The sequence below is a fragment of the Carcharodon carcharias genome, chromosome 19 (assembly GCF_017639515.1).
Source record: "Carcharodon carcharias isolate sCarCar2 chromosome 19, sCarCar2.pri, whole genome shotgun sequence".
NCBI lineage: Eukaryota > Metazoa > Chordata > Chondrichthyes > Lamniformes > Lamnidae > Carcharodon > Carcharodon carcharias.
Window position 1 is genome coordinate 40,870,826 of NC_054485.1, and position 25,222 is coordinate 40,896,047.

Here is a 25,222-nt window from a genome sequence, read left to right on the forward strand (position 1 = left end):
CAGTTAGCAATAAAAAAGGACAAAATACAATGAACAGGAAGCAAGGTCACGATTAACTGAGTGGAGCAAAAGCATGCTTCCTTGCAGGCCATAACTTTACACTATGCAGATTGAGAATGTGAAGGAGGTCAGCTTCAGGAATTAAGAATACTTGTTTAAACTAAAATCTCTTCTCAAAGTACTCGCTCGCAAGAGCTAGACTTTGATTCTTGAATGTGTGAACTTTATGAAGCATTGAATATCCTGTTGAAACCAATAACATCAGGTCCTTCTGGAATGCTAAGGTTTGAACCATTTTAATTTCCTTCTGTAATTGTCCCCCAATGTGTCTCCTAACATTCCTTTCCCTGTTTTCCTGTCCATATTAGCAATGTGGCCCTTTCATTGTACTATTAGTTGGATCTAGAATATCTGCACTTCAACATGATTTGTTTATAGAAGTCCCATAAGATTGAAAATAGGAGCAGCAGTTGACTATCTGGCCCCTCGAGCCTATCCCACCTTTCAATATAATCATGGTTGGTCTTCTACCTTAACAATTTACCGCCCACTCCCATATCTCTCGATTCCCTGAGAGACCAAAAATCTGTCCATCTCTGCCTTTAATATACTCAATAATGATACTGTAGCAGTCACTCTCACTGTACAGATACTTCACTAGCTACTCACACTGGGTTGCTGCTACACCAGTCACTGGCACTGCACTAAGGGATTGAAAGTGCCGTGGTGCAATATTTCATTACACTGTAATGCCCTCGGTCATTTTCTACTTTAAACACTTGAATTAATGGAGTAGACGATAGGTTTCAATTATACTCCAAGGATAATTTTGCTTGTATGTGATTTTTTTTTTGCCCAGTGATATGGAACTACCTGTATGGGAGCCAGAGAGTGAGCTGAGGAGTCGCGAATGTTGGGTTGGGCCATCGTGCACTTCCACCACGTCATTCAGGGCTGTTTGAAAGTATGTAAACTGGCCAAATACCACTGCACAGGAGAAAAGACAACACATCCATCAATGAAAGAGAGATTGACATTGAAATTCAAACATTAATTGACGTTTTATTTTATGTCCTGTGACACTTTCAGGCCTCTCAGCATTACTTTATAATCAGATTGCTTTAGACCAAGACCCATCTTCAAAACACAAACAAAATGAACTTAAATTATTTCAATTAACAGTCCTCAGCAATGTTCCTACGACTTCTATGTCTGTGCAAGGGTTGAGAAAAAGAGGAAGTAGTAGCTTGAAGGATACAGATAAATAGATTAAAACATGGCTCACTGTGCTACTGATGAGTCCTTTATGAATACAAAGCTAATTTAACACTTAATAAATGATAGGGAAAGAGAAAATGGAAAAGATTGCTTAGTAACAGACAAGAACAGAAATACTACATTAAAAATGCACAATCTTAGCAGGTCGTCTTTATAATAATATAGAATGAGAATTGTGCAATGGAGATGTATTATAGATGAGCAGGAATCAATTAACTTAGATAAGGTTGTTTCAATGAGATAAATGTCCATACCGTAGTCCTTAGGTACAATAATGGAATATAAACATGTCTGTCCACCAGTGTAGTTCTTCGGATAGTTTGGAGATAAAATCACACCTTCTGATACAGAGTACTGGCCTCCACATGGAGCTGGAAAATAAAGCAGGGAACCGTTTTAAAAATGACACAAAATGCAACAATCATCCTTTCCAATGTAGGATAATGCAGCTTCTCTTTGGCTGGCAGCAAATTATGCATTAATAAATCCTAATCCTAGTACTTTATAACTATTTAAATTGAACCATAATATGGTAGTCTGTGAGCATTTATTACATCCAATTGTTGCCTTTCACGCCCACCTCTCCAGCATCATAATGTTCCATTTACCAAGACTGCTGCAAACAACTGGAGCTGGCCAGAATTGACTGGGAGATGAGCCTAGCAGGAAAGACAATGGAACAGCAATGGCAGGATTTTCTGGGAGTAATTTGGGAGACACAGCAAAAATTCATCCCTGGGCCAGATGGATTACACCCCAGGGTTCTGAAGGAGATAGCTGAAGAGATAGTGGAGGCATTAGTGGTGATCTTTCAGGAATCACTGGAGTCAGGGAGGGTCCCAGAGGACTGGAAAATCGCTAATGTAACCCCCCCTGTTTAAGAAGGGAATGAGGCAAAAGACAGGAAATTACAGGCCGATTAGCCTGACCTCGGTCGCTGGCAAGATTTTAGAGTCCTTTATTAAGGATGAGATTTCAGAATACTTGAAAGTGCATGATAAAATAGGGCAAAGTAAGCATGGTTTCATCAAGGGGAGGTCATGCCTGACAAATCTGGCTAAATAAGTTTCTCCTCGTCTCTGTTCTAGGAGGTAATGAATAGGTTAGACAAAGGAGAGTCAATGGATCTTATCTACTTGGACTTCCAGAAGGCCTTTGACAAGGTGCCACACAGGAGGCTGCTCAGTAAGATAAGAGCCCATGGTGTTAGAGGCAAGGTATTAGCATGGATAGAAGATTGGCTGTCTGGCAGGAGGCAGAGAGTGGTGATAAGGGAGTCCTTCTCAGGATGGCGGCCGGTGACTAATGGAGTTGCACAGGGCTCAGTGTTGGGACCACAACTTTTCACTTTATACACGAATGATCTAGATGAAGGAACTGAGGGCATCCTGGCTAAGTTTGCAGACGATACAAAGATAGGTGGAGGGACAAGTAGTATTGAGGAGGTGGGGAGGCTGCAGAAGGATTTGGACAGGTTAGGAGAATGGGCAAAGAAGTGGCAGATGGAATACAATGTGGGGAAGTGTGAGATCATGCACTTTAATAGGAAGAATAGAGGGAGAGAATTTAGAAATCTGGAGTGCAAAGGGACTTGGGAGTTCTGGTCCAGGATTCTCTTAAGGTTAACTCACAGGTTGAGTCGGTAGTTAGAAAGGCAAATGCAATGTTGGTATTTATTTTGTGAGGACTAGAATATAAAAGCATTGATGTGCTGCTGAGGCTTTATAAGGCTCTGGTCAGACCACATTTAGAATATTGAGAGTAATTTTGGGCCCCATATCTCAGGAAGGATGTGCTGGCCCTGGAGAGAGTCCATTGGAGGTTCACGAGAATGATCCCAGGAATGAAAGGCTTAACATACGAGGAATGTTTGAGGACTCTGGGTCTATACTCGATGGAGTTTAGAAGGATGAGGGGGGATCTGACTGAAACTTACAGAATACTGAAAGGCCTGGATAGAGTGGACGTGGGGAAGATGTTTCCATTAGTACGAAGACTAGGACCTGAGGGCACAGCCTCAGAGTAAAGGGAAGACCTTTTAGAACAGAGACGAGGAGAAACCTATTTAGCCAGAGCGTGGTAAATCTATGGAATTCATTGCCACAGAAGGGTGTAGAGGCCAGGTCATTGAGTGTATTTAAGACCGAGATAGAAAGGTTCTTGATTGGTAAGGGGATCAAAGGTTACGGGGAGAAGGCGGGAGAATGGGGTTGAGAAAGTTATCAGCCATGATTGAATGGCGGAGCAGACTTGATGGGCCAAATGGCCTAATTTCTGCTCCTATGTCTTATGGTCTTGTGATTCCCTAGGCTGCTATACTCAAGGACACTGGGTGGAATCACCCCAGGTTTTCACTAAGTGCGGTAGCGGTCGGGAAAAAGGACATTTGACCCGCCAGCCGCAATGGCGACTTTTCGCGCCGTATCGTCGCAAACCCGCCGTGTTAATTATTCATTCCGGGGAAACACGCTGTTTCAAAGGTGGCCACGCTATCACCGCGCCGCTTCATCACGCGGGGCACCATATTTAAGTGCAGCTATATGCACACCTCTCAGTGCTTCCAGCCCACAGCTGCTGCAAAGAAGACACAGCCAGAATACAAGAAGACTGCAGCCCCCTCCAGTTTAATGACGCATCCCTCAAATGCCTTTTGGTCACAGTGGAGACCTGCCGTGATGTTCTCTACCCCCGCTCTGGCTGAAGGATTGGCAACAACAGCATGGGAGCAGTGGCAGCGGTGGCCAGTGCCAGTGCTCTCCAAAAGAGGACAGCCACTAAGTGCCGCAACAAGATGAATGGTCTCATCTGTTCTGTCAGGGTAAGTCACTCTTCTCATCACTCTCAACTCACACACTCACAAACCCATCACACATCCACAGAGATCTCACACCGCAAGGCACAGCACCACTAACTCTCATACAAACCCTCACATCTTCATCACGCCCATGTCCTCTAGAGCTTGTATCCCCATCCCGTCCGTGTCTCCGCTCACCACACAAACATTCTATGTAGGCCATGTGTCCTGCTCACACTCTCTCTGTCTGCTTTCATGCAGGAGAAGCTGGCTCACAACAGCAGGGAGAAGTCCCAGGCTGGGGGTGGAGTGGCCCACATTAGGCCCCTCACTCACTTTGAGGAGTGTGACATCACCCAGACTGGTGAGGATGCACACCGTGTCTGAGGCGACGGTGATGTTGGTGGTGAACACCCTCGTGAGGATCCTGCACCACATCATCCCTCCCTCAGCGCATATGTGAGTGCTCTTTCTCCTGCTTCTGACTCTGCTGCCATGCACTAATTATCTCTACTTTGGCTGACAGAGAGCTCGGCCAAGCGACCAACACCCTTAGCCAGCCAGTTCCTTGCTCCATCCACGTCCTCACCTCCAGCCAAGAGGACCAATGAAGAGCTGGAAATAAGCAGTCTGGAAGACCCATCACAGCATTTACCCGCACCCTCCACCAGTGCAGAGACACACACATCGGTGGGACCTAGATCTAGATCAGGCTTGGGTTCACAATCTGGTGGTCTCCGAATGGACAAGTGTCCACAGCAGGAGGACACAGGTTCAGCCGAGCTCCCTGACACTTGGAGAACTGCTGGGGAAGAGGCATCTGTCAGGTCTGAGTCATATGAAAAGCCTCTGGATATGGCTATCAAACACATCCTGGAGATTCAGCAGAAGGTGGGGAAACATCATGCAGTGCTGTTGAAAACCCTCAACAGCGTGACAAGAGAGTCAGAGGAGTGCATCCGCCTTCTTGCTGATGAAGTGGTGCCCAAATGTGCATATGGAGGTATCCAAGGGAAGGATTATGGACATAATGGTGACCCTGGTCCAGCAGAATGCAGAGATGCATGCAGAACTGCACTCCATCACTGTAGCCATGGGTGAGTTCCTGTGGTGGCAACCTGAGAAGGAAACAGAGCACCTTGACGTCCCCCAAGTTGATCCTTCCCTTCAAGGAGTCAAGCTGAGGCCCTTGCATACTTGAAGGGAGGAGCAGCAGCTGGACAACCCTGGCTCATCCACTCAGGAATCTCAGAGGCTGTCCACTACCTCTGAATCTGCTTTGCCTGTGACCCCTCAACCTTATCCTCTGTTAGGGGGCAGTTGGCCCACAGGAGGACAGCCAAAGCAAGCCGGGGCCCCCAAGGCCTCAGCTCTCCAGAGGACCCATGCCACAGACGCAACAGGGCCAACCATTGCACAGGCTGTCTCCACCCCTGCTGTGGATATCAGGGCAGCACCTGGAAGTCTAAGGCATTGGAAAGTTAAGGAATTCTGCATGGGTTGAATGGGTGAACACACTTTGTCACTTTATAATCTGAAAATATATTCACTTTCACTGAATAATGGGTAATGGTGTCTTTCAGATTCATTTACAGCCTTCATGAGTTCTCCCACTGCATCCCTCTGCACACCACCCCCCCCAACAACAAGCTGCACACAGCGGCCCATGAATGATTCTAGAGGGAGAAGTGTGTGTGTGGTGGCAGGGCCTTTCAGGGTCTCGTGCAAGCACTCTCCCACACACATGGATCCTTCCTGCATCACACTCATCTCAATGTCCTGAGCATTTTCAATGCTGCCTGCTGGGGTTCGAATTTAGTTGACTGTCTGAGCTGAACTGCATCTCTCCCCACCCACTGATCACACTCCCATGCAGCACCTATTCTCACCCCCCACTCTCATTTTGCTTTTGATTTAGTCAGCCTGACAGTGCTACAGTTTCTCTTGTGCTCTCCCGTCCTTTCCCCTCCCCCAGTCACCCATTTTCTTTACCCATCACTCTCGAAGCCCCAGGTATTACCTTCCACCTCCCCACCGTGACCTATCAGTCACAACCGTTTTCTATTGGGGACATCCTGGTGAACGTGCATGTTCCCTTCCTTCCCGAAAATCCCATACCCACCCACGTTAACCTTCCCGAACTCCTCCTTCCCACCGCCAGGGTCCCTGTCTGCCTATCAGTCCCCACCAACTACCCTCACCGTCACTTATATCGATACTATTGCACTCTGACCCTCCAACCCTACCATCACACTTTGCCCTCGATCATTCTCACCATTCCCTCTTACCACGGCCACCCTCAGTTCACTCCCCAGAAGGGAGTCATGGGCTCAACATCTCCCCCCTTGGACTCCTCCCCACCCCCACAGACTCCCCACCCCCCTTCGTCCTTGTCCTCCCCCACCCCCCGCCCCTAGTCTTTCCCCCTTCCTGATTCCTTCCTCCACCCTTACTGCTTCTGCCACCCTTATTCCTTAACCTCTCTGGACTCCTTCTTCCCCCCGGACTCCTTCCTCCCCCTTGACTCCTTCTCCCCTTTGAATTCCTGCCCTTACACCTTCCTCCCCCCTTAGACCTACCTCCCCAATTGCCATCTTCTGCCCCAAAACCCCGTAATCCCTCCCCCTGTCCCAACCCCCCAACATCTTTGTTCCTCCACACTCCAAACTTCAACCACACTCCCAACAACCCGACACACCTTCCTCTCCCAGTCAATCCTATACCTTCTTCTCCCACCCCTCCAGTACTCCTTCCTCTCCCCCTGTTGTAAGCAGACCAACAACGGTGACTTTCCAGCTTCTGTGAAGTGCTTCACAGCGGAGCCATGTCCAGGGTCCAATTGCTCTCAGGCTCCAGCATCTTCTGCTCCTCAGGAGTCTGCGCTGTGAGCAAGGCCCTGACAGTAAGTCTCAACTTCTGCACGTCACAGCTGTCACGACGTGTTTTGCAGTGTTTTTTTCTGCCGACGTGAGCAGATGATCCAGCGCTCGAGGGTGGTTCCGACAGGATGGGCTTAAAATGATATGCAGATGTATTACAATGAGGTTCCCAATGTCCGACGGCAGCAAATGTGGCCCGACGTTGAGGGGCAGAGTGGATGATTGCAAAGCAGCTTCACAACATCATGAAACCAATTTCTGGCCTTCCCGCCACATTGTCCGATCACGCCGCCGAACACGCCTGACACCAGCAGGCATGGAATATTCTGCCGATTACCATTGTTTTGCAGCTCCAGAAACATTGCCAAGAATCTGTCTGAGATTATAATTTCCTGACATTATGACCACTGTCTTTTCTACTGGTTGTGGTTTATTTCTCCTCAAGGTATAAGAGAAAGCTTCAGCAAACATCAGCAATGCTTGAAGAATTGATCAATTGTTTAAGACATCAATGCACACAATGACTAAGATGCAAAAGAAAGTGTTCATTTGAACCCAAATGTTTTTTTTTTATAAAATATTTTGGATACAATCACCCTCTAAGCGGCAGTGTTCTCTCAGCCTTGAAAACTTTTCCTGTTTGCCTGGCAAAGAAATGACATTTCTCATGTTTGTATGGGCATGACACATGTCCAATGCCAAAGCTTTAACATGGAAAGGCTTCCTGGAAAATTCACTCCCTTGTTTAAAATCTGATGTTTCCCCACTGCCCCAGTGAATTGCAATTGCACATCACATGGGGTGTGTCAAAAGGTGGCAAATGGAGAAAGTTTGCAGTCTAACACCAGTGAATAGACTATCAGTGGTAATACTTGACATCACCTTATGATATCAGCATAATTTCTTCTGTTTCCTATTTAAACAAAGGTGTTACATTAGGGATTCAGGGACAGAGATTTGCTAAAATTAACGTGATAAAATAACATTAATGAAAAAAAATAATGATGGTTTGTGTGCATGGACCCCCAAGTCTTTAAAAGGTGACAAACTCCCAGGACTAGTTTTCATCCCAGGGTTCAAAGGGAGCAGGTGAGAATAATGAACATGTCCTAACTCTAGTCTTTCAAAGTTATCCAAATTCAGGAACTGCTCCTTGAGATTGGAAAACTGCACGTTACTCTGCTATTGAGGAACGTGAAGAGAGGGAAATGTCTAGAGTAAGAATAGGGTGATTGAACACCTTGAAACTTTCCAGCTGATCAGAGAAAGACAGCTTGGATTTGTAAAGGGTAAGTCATGCCTGATTGAATTTTTTGGAGAGGTAACAAAAGCTGTGGGCAGGGGGATGTCTATGAATGTTATTTATTTGGACCTCTAGAAGGCATTAGATGAAGTACCTTATAGAGACTGTGAGCTAAAGTTGAAGCTCATGGAACTGAAAACTAATTATTGACCTGGTTTGGAAATTGGTTGATTAGCAGGGGGCAGAGGGTGGGTATAATGGATGGGTACTCTAATTGGCAGAATGTGACTAATGGTTTCCTGCAAAGATTTGTGTTGGGGCTTCAACTATTTACTGTATTTATTAATGACAGAGATGATGGAATAGGAAATCACATAATCAAGTTTGCTGATGCCACAGACATAAATGGTATTATAAACAATTTGGATGGAAGCACAAAATTACAAACAGATATTAATAGATTAAGTTAATGGGCAAAACTGTGGTAAATAGATTTCAGTGGAGGCAAATGTGAGGTCATCCACTTTGGACATAAAAAGGTTATAGCAGGGTACTTACTAAATAAAGTAATTCTGGACATCAAAAGAGACTTGGGGGTCCATGCACACAGACCATTAAAATGTCAAGAACAGTTACAGAAAATAATCAAAAAGGCTAATGGAATGCTGGCCTTTCTTTCTATAGGAATAGAATACAAGGGTATAGAGGTTGTGCTTCACTTATGCAAAGCCCTGATTAAACCACACCTGGAGCAATGTGAGCAGTTCTGGGCATCATGCCTTAGGTAGGATATATTGGCTTTGGAGGAAGCACAGCATAGGTCTACCAGCATACCTGGAATCTAAGACAGACACTACAAACTAGCTTGTATTTACTAGAAATTTGAAGGTTAAGAGGTGATTTGACCCAAATTTCAAGGTTTTAAGGGGGACAGATAGGGTAGTTGGAGAGAAACTATTTTCAGTGGCTGAGCAGCCTATAACTAGAAGCATCTTCTGAAAATTAGAGCCAGATCTTTCAAATTAGGAAACACTTCTACATACAAAAGGTGATATAGGTTTGGGACACTTTCTACAAATGGATTTGACACAAGATCAATTGTTAATTTTAAATTTGACTTTGATAGATTTTTGTCATCCTAAACATATTATGAGATATGGGGCCAAGAGTATATGTGAAGTTAGGTTGCAGATCAGCAATGATGTCAGTGAATAGTGGAACAGGCTCAAAGAGTTATATGGCCTATGTATCAGCCCGTTTACTTTGAAATGTGTGAACCCTAATGTTATAAGTGCACACAGAACAATGACGCAAGAAAATATTAAAGCATGTATCCATGATCACCAATAGTTATTTCTAGCCTTAACTTTTCCAATGTGCAAAAATTAATTATACGTTGAAACTAAATTTACTCAGATTACTGGGCTTTTTATTAAGAAACCAGAGTTAAAAGGACAGTCAGGTGTCTTAATGAATAAATATAATAAAATGACCTAATCATGGGTGGAACTTTCCGTTTTTGAAACTAAGTGCTGTGGCAGGCAGGTTCCGCAGCGTGTTTTCTGCTGGTCAGAATGACAGGCATTTGTGCCTGATTCCACGCTCAGAAGCTCATTAACTATACACAGGCAAGTATCTCTTCAAATCACATGGCAGGTCAGGAACAGATTCGTCCACCACACTGTTACCTAATGGGGTCGAAGGCCTAGGCGCCATAGTTAAATGTCACCCAAGCGCACATATTTCATTCTCTCCAGTCCAGCTGTCTCCAGGAGACCCACTGAGATGGCTGTAAACAAAAATAAGAAGGCTGCACCCTCTTTCTGCAATGACGCCCCTCCAGGCATCAATAAGAGGAGTATGGCAACATCGGGATGTCCTCAACTACAAGAATGACTCCAAGAAGCACGCCAGCCTCACCTCTCCAGCCTTGGAGGCTATAGCAAGTCAGGTGAGCGCGGCTGGCTACTGCACCCGGAGTGCTATTCAGTGCAGGAAGAGGATGAATGATCTCACCCACTCCACCAATGTAAGTCAACCTTCAGCTCCCTCCAATCTCACACTTGCATCATGGCATCATGTACTCAAAAGGCTATATTCTTCAGAGGTTTCATACAACATTGACAGGGGGCAAATATCAGCATTGACTATCTCATGGGGTCACATCACCACTATCTCATCTATCATGCTGTACAAACTCCATCCTCAGCCCTTTCTAGGAAGAGCTCACCACAAACAGGAGGCATGATGCTTCCCAATCTCAGCTCCAACTCTTCTCATCACATTCCTTTCTTTTGCCTTCAAGAAATCCAAGCTTGCTCACAACAGAAGGGAAAGAATCTAGACGGAGGAGGGACAGCCAACATTATACTCCTCACTACATTCAAGGAGGATACTGCCAAGCTGGCTGGGGAGGACAGGGATCTCTCCTGTAGGGAAGAGGAGATCGGCTTATCCCGGCAACCTAGTACAGATGAGACCTCAATGAGTTTATCACATCCTGACATTCACAGTGAGTAACATGCAATTCTATTTTATGCCAGCTCATGAACTAAATCTAACTTCTCTCTCTTATAGGCACCAGGAGGTTCAGGCACAGGTGAAGGGCCAAATCAGCCCCAGCCCCCAGGCCACCTCAGAGGAGGAAGTTGAGGAAGCCTCTGAAGAAGATCCATCACTGCGTTCACCCACACCCACCACCAATGCAGAGACACACTTCGATGGTTCATAGTTCTAGATTAGGCTCAGGGTCACCTTCTGGAGAACACTTCACTGACACATCTCAACAGCAGGTGGAGGCAGTGACAGCTCAGGTTCCCTGGCACTCAGAGGACTGTTGGAAATCAGTCCCACTGAAATCCGAACAGATGTTGAGCCCCTACAAGCAGCTGCCAAGACAATGCTGAAGATGCAACAACATGCGGCGTAGCATCAGGCAAAGATGTAAGAGTCACTCAGCAGACTAAAGCAAAGGATGAAGGTGTCCATCTGCATCCTGTCCGATATTGTGGCTCTGACTTGCAAGCACCTCAAGGTTACCATGGGAAGAATGGTGACCGCTATGGAAACCTTGGTCCAGCAAGTTTTGCCAGATTTGTGTTCAGTCACGGACTCCATAGCTACAGACATTGGTGGGATCCATCAGTGGCTAGGCAAGAGGGGGTGGGGCACCTTGACCTCACACCAGGTTCCCCTTCTCCTCAAGGAGTCAGAGAAGGACCTTCAAGCACCCACAGGGAAGATGAGTATCAGCCGGACACTCTGAACACACTAAGGGTATCCAGCCGCTCCGAATCCCCTCTGCCTGGGACTCCATCCACTCCAGCTGCTCAGACGAGGAAGGTGCATCTGCTCCTGAGCCCTTATCAGGCCGGGGCCCTCCAGGTCTTGGGCTACCAAAGGGTGTCCTCTAAGTTCATCATAGACAACAGGACGTAGCAACCAGCAGGCTGCCTCCACCTTTGCTGTGGATGTTGGGGCTGTACCCAGGTGTAGTGGCAGGTTTACGAAAATTAAATAATATTGAAATCACTTCTGGGTCACGGGTATGCAGTCACTGTAGAAGTCTTGCACTTTCATAAATACATTTGATGTTAAGGAGAATGGATTGGTCATCTGAAGGCGTTGTGATTATTTACATGTGTCCTCTTGTTGGGAAGGTTGAACATCCTCCCACTCAGTAATAACCCCTCTTTGTGAGATTCACATTAATGCGATGTCAACTTCGCAGAAGATAGTTTCCGGGCCCTTGTCTGATGTCAGGGAGATGTGTCAAAGTCTTTGTTGGAAGTGTGTGCTAAGGGTTTATAACCCTTATTGCTTGCAACACACCACTCAGGCTCCTGGCGTTGCTGCTCCTCATCATCAGATGAGCTCTCATCCTCCTCCATTTCTCCCTATGGCAAGGGATCACTGCTTTGAAGCACCAGGTTGTGAAGAGCACAACCTACAATGATGATGCGGGAGACCCTATCCGGAGAGTACTGCAGAGGCCCAACTGTGCGGTCTTAACATCGAAAGCACACATTCAGGATGCCAATAGTCTGCTTGATTATGGATCATTTGGGGCTATATGCGGTCTGCTTGATTATGGATCATTTGGGACTATATGCTTCATTGTACCTCTCCTCCAAGGCACTCTGAGGCTGACGCACAGGTGTCATGAGCCATGGTTTGATTGGGTACCCCTTACCCCCAAGCAGCCATCCCTGTGTACACTGAGACCCTTCGAATATGTGAGGCACTTGCCAGTGACTCAAGATGCACGAGACATGGGAGCTCCCAGGGTACTTGTCACAAACGTGCATTTTGTGCTTCCGATGATCACACACCAGTTGGACATTGATAAAGCGGAACCCTTTATGTTTGATAAACATTAGGGGCTGATGCCACAGAGCCCTCAAAGATACATGGGTGCAATTGATAACACCATAGACTCTAGGAAGTCTGAGATAGCTGCAAACCCATTAAATCTAGAGTAAACCTCAAATATTGATGAACCTTGTGGAGGGGGCATCTGGTAGATCCTTGGTCAAGCAAGTCCCGTCCGTGGTATGGGTCTATTCTCCTGATTCTCTGGTTCTTGCTGAGGCTCCCCTGGACCTTGGATCCTTGACCTCAGGTGAGGCCTCCTCCCACTCTAGCAAGGGGCAAGGCCTGTGTGCTCAATTGGGATAAGGCACAGCTTGGTATGCAGGGCGTTTTTACAGTCGGTGTCCATGGGCTTGTCTAGTTCTGTACTTGGCTACAGATGGAACGGTCATGGTTAGGGGAGATATCTGCAGCCTGTAGCTGGGGGAAAGGTAATGGGGGGGTGGTGGGGTAGGTACTTGAAGCTCTCCTTGTGGGGGCTCGCCTCTGTATGTGACAATGCACAAAGCCTCAAGATGGGGAGAAGTGAGGTCCATATGTGGCATAGGGACATCAACATCAATAGGTTTAGAGGGAGGGCTGGAATGTGTACCACAACAACAATGAGATCCAGGGTTGCTGGGGGAGGCTAGAGAATAAATGGAGACAGATCTCCCTGCACATTGTGAGGTTCCAGGTAAATTGAATGACCCGAACGCTGACAGGGGGAGGGTTGAAGCTGGTCTCAAAATAAAAGTGAAGAACCACCATATCTTTCATAAATTATAGTCAGGTAGAACAGTCAGATTAAAATCTAGATCATGAAAGCATTCCAATAATGACAATGCATAATAAACAAGTCAACGTAAGAAATCAGTGTAAAACAACAGGTTAAAATTATTAGAAAGTAACAGTGCTTTTAGTTTTCATGTCAGTTATGTTCCTAACTCAAACTGTTCTCGATATAATAGCTTGCTCTTCCATGGTGTTGCACAGAGTGAGCCACAGGATGTTGTTTTCTAATTACCGAAGCACTTTACAGCATATTTTGAAATTCCAGGTAAAAGTACTATATTTTACAAATGCCCTGTTGCTCGTGATTGAGTCACTTGATTTTCAAGAGGAGAAGTAACTGATAAAAAGAACAGAATGAATATTTAGCACTTCAGTCAGCAATGGAGCAGAAACAAATGTCAAATAATTCAAATCAGACAAAAAATACAAAATGAAAAATTTGAGGAGAATAAGGCATGTTGCAGATGCCTGATAAAGCCTCATTTTAAGGAGGAAAAAAGGATATTAGAGCCCAGTTTCCAAAGTAAAGCTCAGGGAAGCATTGGAACCATAGGCTTAAGCCCCTGAAAGAGGTAACCCTAAGGAAGAAATCACTACAGAGACAACTGTACCAGTAAGGTTAGTAATTGAATATAAATTATTAACTTGTGATGTGATTATATTGAAAATATCATCTTTAGAAAATTCAGGAAACATGCGTGGCACTGAAAACACTTTGCAAAAAGATCTCCTGAGTGATCTGAATGGTCGGTTTTCTGATGTTTACAGGCTGCACTTTCATAATTATTTCCTGTTTCATAAAAGTAAATGGTGGTAGCTGGGTTTCATGGCTTTTATTCTTTGCTAATAGGTATCTTTTTCATATGTTAGTTTGGATTCCACCCAATCAGTATAGTTCACTTAACAGAGCATGGTCACTTGCTCTTTTATAATATGATCTTTGAGCCAATAATCTACTTTCGAGCATGACTGCACATTATACAAAGACGTGTGCCGGCCTGTTTCTCTTGTACAATAAAATAGCCTGTGACACAAACAAACACAACATGGGGACATAAATTTTTACATTCATCGCATGCATGGAAATCTGGCCCAGCAGATCACCCATTATAGAACTCATCTGGTTTCCATATCACAGAATGAAAACTGGGCGGGTTGTATAATAAGGAGAAGATCTATTCCATGAAATTACTGTAACCGTGGTGAAGATAAAAAAATTCATCCAAAGTCTCTATTGTGAATCCTATAATGAGCCATCAATACTAACCATGTCATGCAGGGAGTTGATGAGGATATAATCATTGTAAGAAAAATTAGAGAGTGAAGCAAGCAGTGCTGCTTTAATAAAGCTCCACGGCAAAATTCTTAAAGAAATGAGTTGCCCAGGGCACTAATGATGATATGTCACGTTGGCAGCTGCAAAACCAGGAACGAAATGATTTGTAAAATATAATGGTGGAGGGGAAGAAACCACTTTCTCTTATAGCAAATGAATGGTGACTACTGCAAAGCAAATTGTATTTTGTACACATATAACTGGACTGAACTTTTCCAGTTACCTGAACAGGATGGAACAGGCTTGTTCCAGGAAGGTTTTCCATCTCCTCCCATGATGCAAGTCAGAGTTGAATACCCAACAATTTCATAGCCGCTGTCACAGTAAAAGGTCACCGTGGATCCAAGCTTGAGGTATGTTCCCACCCTAGTGCCGTTCTTGATGGTTCCAGGATCAAAGCAAGATTCCCTGGGGTTTTCTTTAATAAGAAAAAATGTTAGATTTTTAAATTCATTTGCCATTTATTTCTTGGCAAAAACTAATTCCGTGAAAATTTGATGATGACAACCTCTTGATTCTGCAACTGTATTATGAAAGGCAATTTCTGATATTACAACACTAAGAACTCAAACGAAACAGTTGCTTCTAACAACACATTTTCCTGGATATTCTGCGCTATAAATCAGTGGTGTTCACCTAAACATCTGTCAAATACAATTTCCTTACATGTTAGATGATATAAGAATCACGACGAATGAAACAAAGACATGCCCATTTACATAATACCTTTCATGGCTTCAGAATGTCCAAAAGCAATTTACAGGTGATAAAATACTTCTTTGAAATGTTCCCACATCTATGTATATATAACATACACAAATATGCCTTGCCACCAACAGATCAAATTCAAATCTACTTCCCAATTACAAATTCCTCCATGGCCTCACCTCATCTTCTTTCCGCAGCCTCCGACACTGCTAAATCTCAACAAGTGCCTTCAGCTCTCTTGCTCTGAGGGCAGAATCGTCCCAGGTTTGCACAATGTGCGGTAGCAGGTGGGGAAAGGACATTTTAGCTGCCAGCTGCAATGGTGGGCTTTCATACCGTATCATCCCATTCTTGGCACGCCCCGTCTCATTAACAATGCATTCATGGGAAACACGCCGGATTGCTGGCAGGTGAGTTCAGATTTGCCGCCATGCTGTGATTTCAGTGTTTCCTCGCTCCGGGCGCCATATTTAAATTACACCAGGGCTCAAGCCTACTTCAAGTCTTCAGAGACCTCCCACCTTCCAAGAGCTGCTCCGCAGTGGAGCCATGAGAATCACCCAGCATGCAATGCGCATGTTCCTCAAGGATCCGGTAGCTGTGGGGCTCCAGCATCTTCTGTTCCTCAGATGTCCACGATGAGCAAGGCCCTAACAGTAAGTCCCAACTTCTGCACGTAACATTTGTCCAGACATGTTATGGGCCAGTATGTTTTTCCGCGGCTTAACAGTAAATCCGGCATGTGAGGACGATTCCGGTCAGGCCTTACTTTGCATCCCATTACCGTGTTGCAAAGTGGGTTCACGCCGGCCTCCAGTGGGATTGGCATTACACCATGACAGACACTGGCAGATGATCATGCCAGGGTGAAACCAATTTTTGGCCTTCTCGCAAAATTGCCCTCCCTCCCCCGCCTGCCATGACGTCAGACGCCAATGGGGCAGGCAAGTTCTGGGCTGAGGGTGTGAGCATTCCCCTTTACTGCTCCACCATTGATGGGATAGCCTCCAGCTGTTTAAAACCTACTCTCTGGGACACCTTGTTAAAACCCCTCCATCCTGCCCATTCCCTCCATCTCCCTCACAACAAACATTGGGCTGTCTATGGTAGTTCTTCCACTTGGTATCTGTTCCTTCTCTGGGCAGCACCTTAGCGTGTTTGCTACATTAAAGACATTGAGCAGAATTCTGCCTTCCTGACTCTGCACCGGGGTGGGTGCGGGGGAGATGTGGGTGGGATGCGGTGGTGTAGTCACAACTCGCGATTTTGGCAGAGGTTGCTAATTGGTTGGACGGCAGGTTGAGCATCAACAATTGGCGCCAGATACAAGATGAAGGCAATGAAAGCAGGGCTTCTTCAGTGCAGGGCCACTTTAAAAGCACCATGGCAGCTATTACTGTGGCAGTTGTCTTGAAGCAGTATGCAAGACCCAGTGCAACAGGAGGAGGGGCAGAGACCAGACACCTGTGGCAGGGCTGCCCCACTCTTCATCAATGCAGACCTTGAGATACTACTGGAGGCCTTTAGAGAAAGGAGAAGGTTCTATTTCCAGAAGGTGGCAGGAGAAGACCACCCAGCCAAAGAAAGTAGGCCTGGATGGAGGTGGCAAGAACTGACCGGCAGAAACGTAGTGTGCAGTACCAAATGCAGAATCGTACGAAGGTCAGTGATCTTCTCCACTCTGGCAAGGTGAGTGCAAAACAAGATCCAGGTGACCAGTCTTCCAGGCCTGCAACCACCAGCAGACACAAAAGCTGAACAGTCTAGGGGTGCATGGTGCCCCCAAACATGGGAAAAATAATCCCATTAATCACTCCACTGCATTAATCACTGCAGTGGCTTCTGCTATCAATGGCTGCTTCTCATGATCTACTTCTTCTGTCTCCCATAGGGTCGGTTGTGGAGGGCAAGCACCAGGGTACTACCACATCACCAGGAGTATCACAAGTGTCTGAAACAGCAGGGCCAACCCTGTCTGGTCATACAAATGCACACTCCATCAGCACAGATACATTCACATCGGTGGGTCCTTGTGTACGGCTGGAAAGGCTGGCACTGGATGAGGAGCATGTCACTATTGGGCTGGAGGATGTGAGATATTTCCTGGCATGATGCCGTCCTGCTGAGACCTGCGAGTCCTGTGCCCCTTGCACAGGGCACTTCTGAGCTCTGTATCTTCATCTTCACCCTCCTTCAGCAATGAACTATATCAGGGGTAGCCTAACCACAGCTCACAAGTCACATGTGGCTGTTTCACAGATAAAATGGGGTGGTTGTTAAGGCGGGGAGGTTAATCTGGATCATCCTGAAGAAATCGGTTGGGGCCCTGGCTGGACACACCGAACTGCTGCATCCACCAGCACAACTCTAACCCAACTGGCCCAGCCCGATTTGTGATTCGGTGGTGCAGAAGCCACGCTCCCAGTAGCTTCTGCTCCCACGCACAGCCTGCAATACACCTTCCTGCACTGGATTGTCTGCATGGTGCCAAGTCAGCCTCAGGATTCGAGGCCGCCAGACTGGGGTGAGGTCAGGACCGGAGGGGGACTGAAAGTAGGGCCAAGGCAGGCCAGGAGAGGCAGAAAGTGGGAGATGCCAAGGGATAAGGTGTGGGGGAGATTGGTTGAGGCGGGGTGGGGCATGGTGGAACATGGTGGGAGGTAGAGAGGGAAGCCAAGTGTGGGGCCATAGTGGTGGGGGGCTAGCAGGGAGAGGATGAGAATCGGGGTCTGGACTTTGAGCCCTGACAGCCACTTGTCTCCAATTCACCTCTCCCGTATTCAGGCAAGGTGGAGAAATCAGGGCAGGGTGGAGGCTGGAGTAGGAGGAGGGGATGAATGAGTGAGTGTAGGCTGAGTTTTGAGTGTAATAAAAATGTGTCTGTGAAGGTTCTCCGTGTCTTGCAGCTCCTGAATGTCTGGAGATTATCGTAAGTGGTTCTACGGTTTAGAAAGTTTGGCTGTCCGTGAATTATATCCTTCCAGGGCTTCATCCTCTTAACAAAGCCCACAGCCTCTCTGGAGGGCCATCTTAGGAGAATGCAGCAGACCACCACGATGCACAGGACCCTTGCAGGAGTTTAATGCAGGCTGCCCCCTGACCGGTCCAGGCACCAGAACCTCTGCCTCAGAAGTCTGATAGCCTGCTCAATGGTGGTCCTTCTAAACAGATGGATTCAGTTGTAGGGCCTCAGTAGCTCTGTCTAGGAACCACATAAAGGAGCGGGTACCCATGTCTTCAAGGGATGTTCCTTGTCCCCTAGAATCCCTTGTCTCCACGAATTTGGCTGGTGGCATGAGGAGCACAGTATTCTAGACTGCTGACAATGAAGGCATCATAGCAGCTGCCAGGTTAGTGAGCACACACATGCATAAAATTCTTCTTGTGGTCACAGACCAGCTGAATGTTTAGGGAATAGAATCTCTTCCTGTGGCCACATGAGTGCAATCAAAGATGTCCTGCACCTTAGAGAATCCAGGGATGGAGGTGAATCCCACTGCCCTTTGTGCTTGCGAGGCATTGCTTGGGTCTCACAAAAAGGATATCATCTGTTGAGTTGCAGTGGTGCACTGCCATTTAAGAGACGCCACCAAGGTTTGCTGCTGATCCTTGGGAGGAGACAGAGGTGAAGGTATTCAAAGCCTCAGTGACTTTGATGGCTACTGACAGGGCATGGCGAGCAGTGCTGTGAGTGTGAGGTCTTTTGATACAATGGCACAAATCTCAGTGACCATCTGCCTAGGTAGGTGCAGTCTCATGTGGCATTGGCTTTTGACATGTCCAGTTAGTTTATTCTGCGATGGTTCACTCGATGCTGCGGGAATGATCTCCGTTGCCTTCCTGCCTCTGATTCCTCTCCACTGCCTCTTCATGCCCAGGGCTCTGCATCTGCTCAATCTCTGAAAACCTTCATCCCATGTCCAGCTGTTGCGGTGCTTGCCTTGCTTCACTCACAATGAACTCTGGGCCCCCAAGCTCCCTTATGGTCCCATAATTTGTGGAGGGTCACGACCTCCTCCACTGACAAAATTCATGCAGTCCACGCGCTCTGCTACCTCTGTTTACCCAATGGCACCTCTGATCCATGCTCCCTGTTATGGGCACGCGTAATTTGACAGTGTGACCATGACTGGGTCCCCGCTGCGTGGCCTGTTTGCATCTGGACTGTTCCTGATCCAGCGTGTAAACCCGTGTGCCCCCATACAAATTCCAAACTGCTCCTTAACGGACTGACAACAATATCATTAACAAGATCAACTGGCCACTTATTCAAATCAGGCAGATTGCCAACCCTGTCCTCTCCCGTCCTGTGTCAAATTGGCGACATCAAATCGGCACACTGGTGGTAATTTTCATGCCTGCCCACCTCCATATTCACCCTGTGGGGGATGGTGGGGGAGGGGGGTGGTGGAGGCTAAAGATTTTGCCCATTATATAAATGGAAGTCTTTGTTGACATTGAGTGCTAATGACAAATTAGAGGAGCCAAAAATTAAATAGAGGAGATAAAGGCTGTGTGACAGCTGAAATATCACCAGGGGGTATTTCCATTAATATATGTATTTATTTTGTATCATTTGAACTCTGACAGCCAATTCCAATGGTCTTGTCACCCATACCTACCTTTTTGAGAAAAGAATGTTCAAACGAAAAGAGGAGTCAGAAAGTGGAAAATGGAAACGTTATTGAAGTTAATCTGTTTTTATGAAAGGTGGATTTGTGAAAGGAATCCTAACAACTGGATTCTTTCCCTCACAGGGTTTCTGATGATGAAACTCTTTAAAAGAGGATCTGGTAGTGATATTTTTTTCAAGAAAAGAATTTGATAGCGTTACTTAGTGGAATATTACCAGGATGGGAATTGGACACCACCTAAAACCGAGTGCAATTCCAGTGATACATCAGAGTGGAGACCACCAAGGAGCATCTTAAATTCAGCCTTGAGCCTTGTCATCATGTTTTGTCCACACTCAGGCCTGTTTTGGGCTAATTTCAACTGTTGTCAAGGTGAATCTCAAAGTTGTACAGGGGAGGTGGGGGTTGGTGACAGAAGGAAGTCAACATTAATTTAGGCACCTGGCTCATAAATGCGCATTCTTTGTGACAACTTGTATTTTTTTTATTTCAAAGTTCTTTTATTGATAAGGCACGCATAGGTGACATGACCATTTGTCTGTCAGAGTTTAAATGCTGCAAATTAATTACAAAAATAATTGGAAATTTCATTTTAATATTGAAATGAGGCTGCCGAACCAAAGCACTTGATCAATTTATTTGAGGCCCGAACGCCTGTTCAGGTCACGCACAGGCCTCTGTTTCGTTAACTTGCTTAGCATCACGTCCATTCGATATCCTGGGAAGCAGAAGCCTCAGTGTTGAACACAGATTCCAGTGGGTGAGGAATTCAAATCCACAATGGCAGCATGTTAAGATGCAAGAGATAAGGAGCACTTCTTTCGTGAGAGAGTCATTTTATCCATTTGCATAAATACTGCAAAAGAGGCAACTGAAACTTACGGCTGAGCTGAGAAAAATTCTTGAGGTGTACCACAGGCAATTCTTATTATTGTGTTTAATGGTTCCATCAGTCCAACTACCATTAAATACAATACTAACAGTGCATTTCCATGATTCCCAAGTTGCAGCAAAGGCACAGTGGTACTTGACTTTCATTTTTTTTAATCTGTGCAAATCTGCCATCAATGTGCTCTCCAGCGAGCTCATTTCCACGGTTGTTAATTGCAAGCAAGGAATACATCCAAGCAAGGCTGTTTTCAGGCACTGATACGAGAATAATTCAGAAACAAACAAACATTTTCTGTGTTTACTTATGAAAATAACTCCAATCTCTGAAGCTGACACTTGTTTATTATCAAACTGTCACATAGGAAGCATGCAATGATCACCAAAAGATCATGGTCCAGTGTTAAGACTGCTGGAAATCCACGCCAAGCTGCTGTTGGGATTTACTGAACTGAGGTAGACATCTCAAAGGGAGTGATGAAAAAAAGGGTGATTTAAGGGTGGTGCTATCAAGGGCTTGACAGCAACTGTTTTACCGATCCTCTCATCCCAAACATTTCATGTACTATTGGGGAGTAATAGTGAAATTCAAAATGAAAAACCGAACATCAATAAAGAAGGAAGAAAAGGAAATTGATGTTTCTTCATCAGGACAGGAACCTGAAATGTTGGGTGGAAGTTAATACCCTCCCCTGGTTGCAGGTTTGGGCTCTGGTGGGGGTGGGGGAGGGTGGGGGGGGCGGTGGTGGGTGGTGGGGAGTGCCAGGCAGGAACCCCACCATCCTCCTGTCTCTGCCCTGGTTAAGTCTGGGGCGGGAAGCTTTATGGACAGCCTTCCCACTCTGCTGCCAACTGAGGCACTTACTTCGGCAATTAATGCCCGCTTGTCATCAGGCAGGAAATCTGAAAAGCAAACACCCTGTTGCGTTTGCTTGTGGGTTCCTGGGGTGGTCCCTGGTTGTCAGACACTCAATGCCTGATCAATGGGCCCAGCATCAGGAAGTGGGGGACACGATGAGAGCCACACACACCATCCCCACCCCCCACCCTCCCCACTCGGCTTTGCTGCCATCCCTTCCGGCCCCCACCCTGTGACCTCCATTCTGCCCTCACTCACCTGAGGCCAGGCTCCTTCATTGATCCTGGACTTCTCCCTGGGTGCATTTCCAATGGCTGTCAGCACTCCCTTGGTGGCACTGCCTGCAATGCACAGCTGCTTGACTCTGATTGGCTGGCAGCTCTTGGGTGGGGGTGGTGAATTCTGCCCCGGGGCCTTTGATTCCCTGGTTGGGCGAGGGGGGGGGGGCGGGGTGTGCTGGGCGCTTAAGTGCCTGAGGGGCACAATAAAGCGGGTCTTCCTGAAAGGAGGCAACAAGGGGTACTCTAGCCAGCAGGTGGGACCCCATTGCATGCAATAATTACTGCCCATTAACTCTGTTTCACTCTACAGATGTTGTCTGACCTGCTGAGTAGTTAGTGTTTTCTGTTTCATTTTAAATTTCCAACAACTGCAGTATTTTGCTTTTGAATTGACGTTTCTTAACAGAAACTTTAAACCAGCTAGACAATAAGTACCAGGTTAAGACTTCAGCTGACCCTGTACTGTTCAACCTGCAATTTACTTTTCGCCCAACAGCAAGTTATGATATAGGGGTAATTTTCTCAGCATGTGCTGTGGAAAGGAAAATTACCTCCTATATGTTTATCTTTGACCTCATACTGAGATGGTCATACCAATAAGGGCTGGAAACAGCATCATGGTATTGGGAGGGTTAAACAAGGGATAATGTCAAACAACTCTACTTCAAGATTTCACTTTATTAAAAAAATGCCATTGTTTTGTTGTCTTAATTGAATATGGAAAATAGACTGCACACGGCACAGTTCATCATGGCACAGTTCATCAGTTTCAGTGTCTGCTAAGTGGAAGGATGGATGTGGAAAATGTTGCAAATACTTAGCAGGTCACACAGAATTTCAGCATAGTTACAGAAGGAGGCCATTCAGCCCATTGTTTGTGCTCTGGCTCTCCGAAGGACCAATTTACATAGTGCCACTTTCTGGTCTTCTCCCCATAGGTCTGCACATTCTTCCTTTTCAATTCAATTCCCTTTTAAATGATTGAAGCTGTCTCCACCACATTCTCAGGCAGTACATTTCAGATCCAAGCCACTCGCTGAGTAAAATCATTTCTCCTCATGTCATCATTGCTTCGTTTGCCAATTACCTGAAATCTGTGTCCTCTTTTTCTCAATCCTCCCACCAATGTGAACAGTTTTTCCCTACCTGTCCAAATTCCCAATGACTTTAAATACCTCTATTAAATCTCTTCCCAAACTTCTCTTCTCCAAGGAGAATAGTCCCAGCTTCTCCAATCTAACTATGTAACTGAAGCTTTGCTTAAAAGAGAGACATGTTGTCGAAGCTTTTCATCTTGCACCCACTGGGTCATACCCAAGAATGCCAAATTTCAAGAATCACAAAAACTTTTACTACAGGAGAAAAAGGGACCGAAAGGTTGGCAATCAACTCTGATTGGCCAAAAATTTGAACAACAGGTTAAGTAAGCTGTTTCATGCTGATGCTATGCAGTCACTACATGAGTGCTATTTTCCACTAACAGGAAGCTGCCGTCATTCCAAAAAAGCATTTTGCCTAGCACACAATTGAGCAACGTTGTGTATGAATTTCACTGCCAGTGTGATGCCAGGTATGTCAGCCATTGATCCCAGTGACTGGCTGATCGGATCAAACAGTATGTTCCTTTGGTTGTTCATAATAGGCAGAGTACAAACTGTACTCAACCAACCTGCACTTGCAAAATCCAAAACATTTGATTTGATTTGATTTTGCATTTGGGCAGCACTTGCAGAGCAACCCTGAGTGTGCTAATAGCGCCACTAACAGCCAATGTAAGATAATAGCTTGTCAGACATGTAACCTGGCTTATTTAAACTTGCTCGAAGCAACATACACTCATACACAGGGACCCATTCCCTGCAAACAAAAGGAATATGTTCAAGCCTTGCACCTTTTTTGAAGTACCTGGGAGCTATATAGTTTCCTGTTGATTTCTTTATGTCAATGCCTCGGCCAATCAGTTGACTGGCCAACTAATCAGCACCCTTTGCTCCTGCAGCATAAATTGTTGTGATCATTTGAAGTTTGGCATTCTTGTGTTTTCTCTGATTACAGCAAAACAAAAAAAATTCAGCGATATGTCTCTCTTTTCAGCAATATTTAAGTTCTGTACTATCACATAACTATTTGTAACTCGAGTTCCTCATCCCTGGCACCATTTTCATGAATATTTTCTGCATTCTCTCTAATGCCTTCATATCTTTCCTAAAGTGCGATGCCCAGAACTGGACACAATACTCCAGCTGAGGCTGAACCAGAGTTTTATACAAGTTTAAGATAACTTCCTTGCATTTGTGTCCTATTAATGAAGTCTAAAGTTTATCAACTTGCTCTCAACCTGTCCTGCCACCCTCACTGACTTATGCACATAAACTCCCAGGTCTCTCTGCGCCTATGCCCCCTTTAAAACTGTCTGGGGGAATTGTCTGGTGAGAGAAATGGAAATCACATTTCATGCTGTCGACCTTTTGTTGTTAACTCTTTCTCCACAGATGCTGGCAGGCCTGCTAAGTATTTCCAACATTTCCTGTTTATTATTTCAGATTTCCAGCATCCGCAGTATTTTGCTTTTGATAAGGATGAATGCATCATAAAGAAACTTTAAAGGCAGGAATCTCCAACGCTTTTGGACTGGGGGGACGCTGGATGCTTTTGAAACCAGTCAGTGAACCACATGTGATTAGGTAGCATTCCAAACCTCAATTTGCAAAGACTTCAAGGCATCTGCTGCACATCTTATCTCCCTATTTTCCTCTTATTCTCCGTCTTCTTTTCTCTTAATCACCCCCTCCTTTGCACTTTCTTCTCATCCTGCCGCTACCCAGTTTTAAAATTTTAAATTCTAAAAGTTTTAAAATTGGTGGTTTTCTAATTTTTGAAAAGATATGGGCAGCTTATCTGAAGGTACATTTTGTTTGCACCTTTTCAACAGAGATCATTCTAGTGTTTCCTATTAAAGCATAAGCAAACTGATACCGCTATTAAATTCCTGTAAAGTAAGAAACACTAAACGCAAATATGCTCTTGCACTCTGCAACAAGGCCCTTAAAATCACGAATTATGACTGTATGTCCGGAGAATCCCTAGATCCTCATTATTATGGTGCTCATTTGTGTGACAGTTAGTCATAGCATGGCTTGGAGCATTTTTGGAAACCTCCTCCATAGTCATAATGTC

The 25,222-nt window shown here is 45.6% G+C and overlaps 1 protein-coding gene across 1 annotated transcript in view; it reads right to left on the reverse strand.

Moving 5' to 3' along the window:
- Positions 1-25,222, reverse strand: part of csmd2 (CUB and Sushi multiple domains 2) — a 736,338-nt gene that overhangs the window by 289,580 nt on the left and 421,536 nt on the right. Inside the window, exons 25-27 of the mRNA XM_041212915.1 lie at positions 14,899-15,093; positions 1,533-1,649; positions 874-987 (exon numbers count right to left, since the gene is read on the reverse strand). Of these exons, the coding sequence (XP_041068849.1) occupies positions 874-987; positions 1,533-1,649; positions 14,899-15,093 (426 nt within the window). The remainder of the gene's footprint in view (positions 1-873; positions 988-1,532; positions 1,650-14,898; positions 15,094-25,222) is intronic.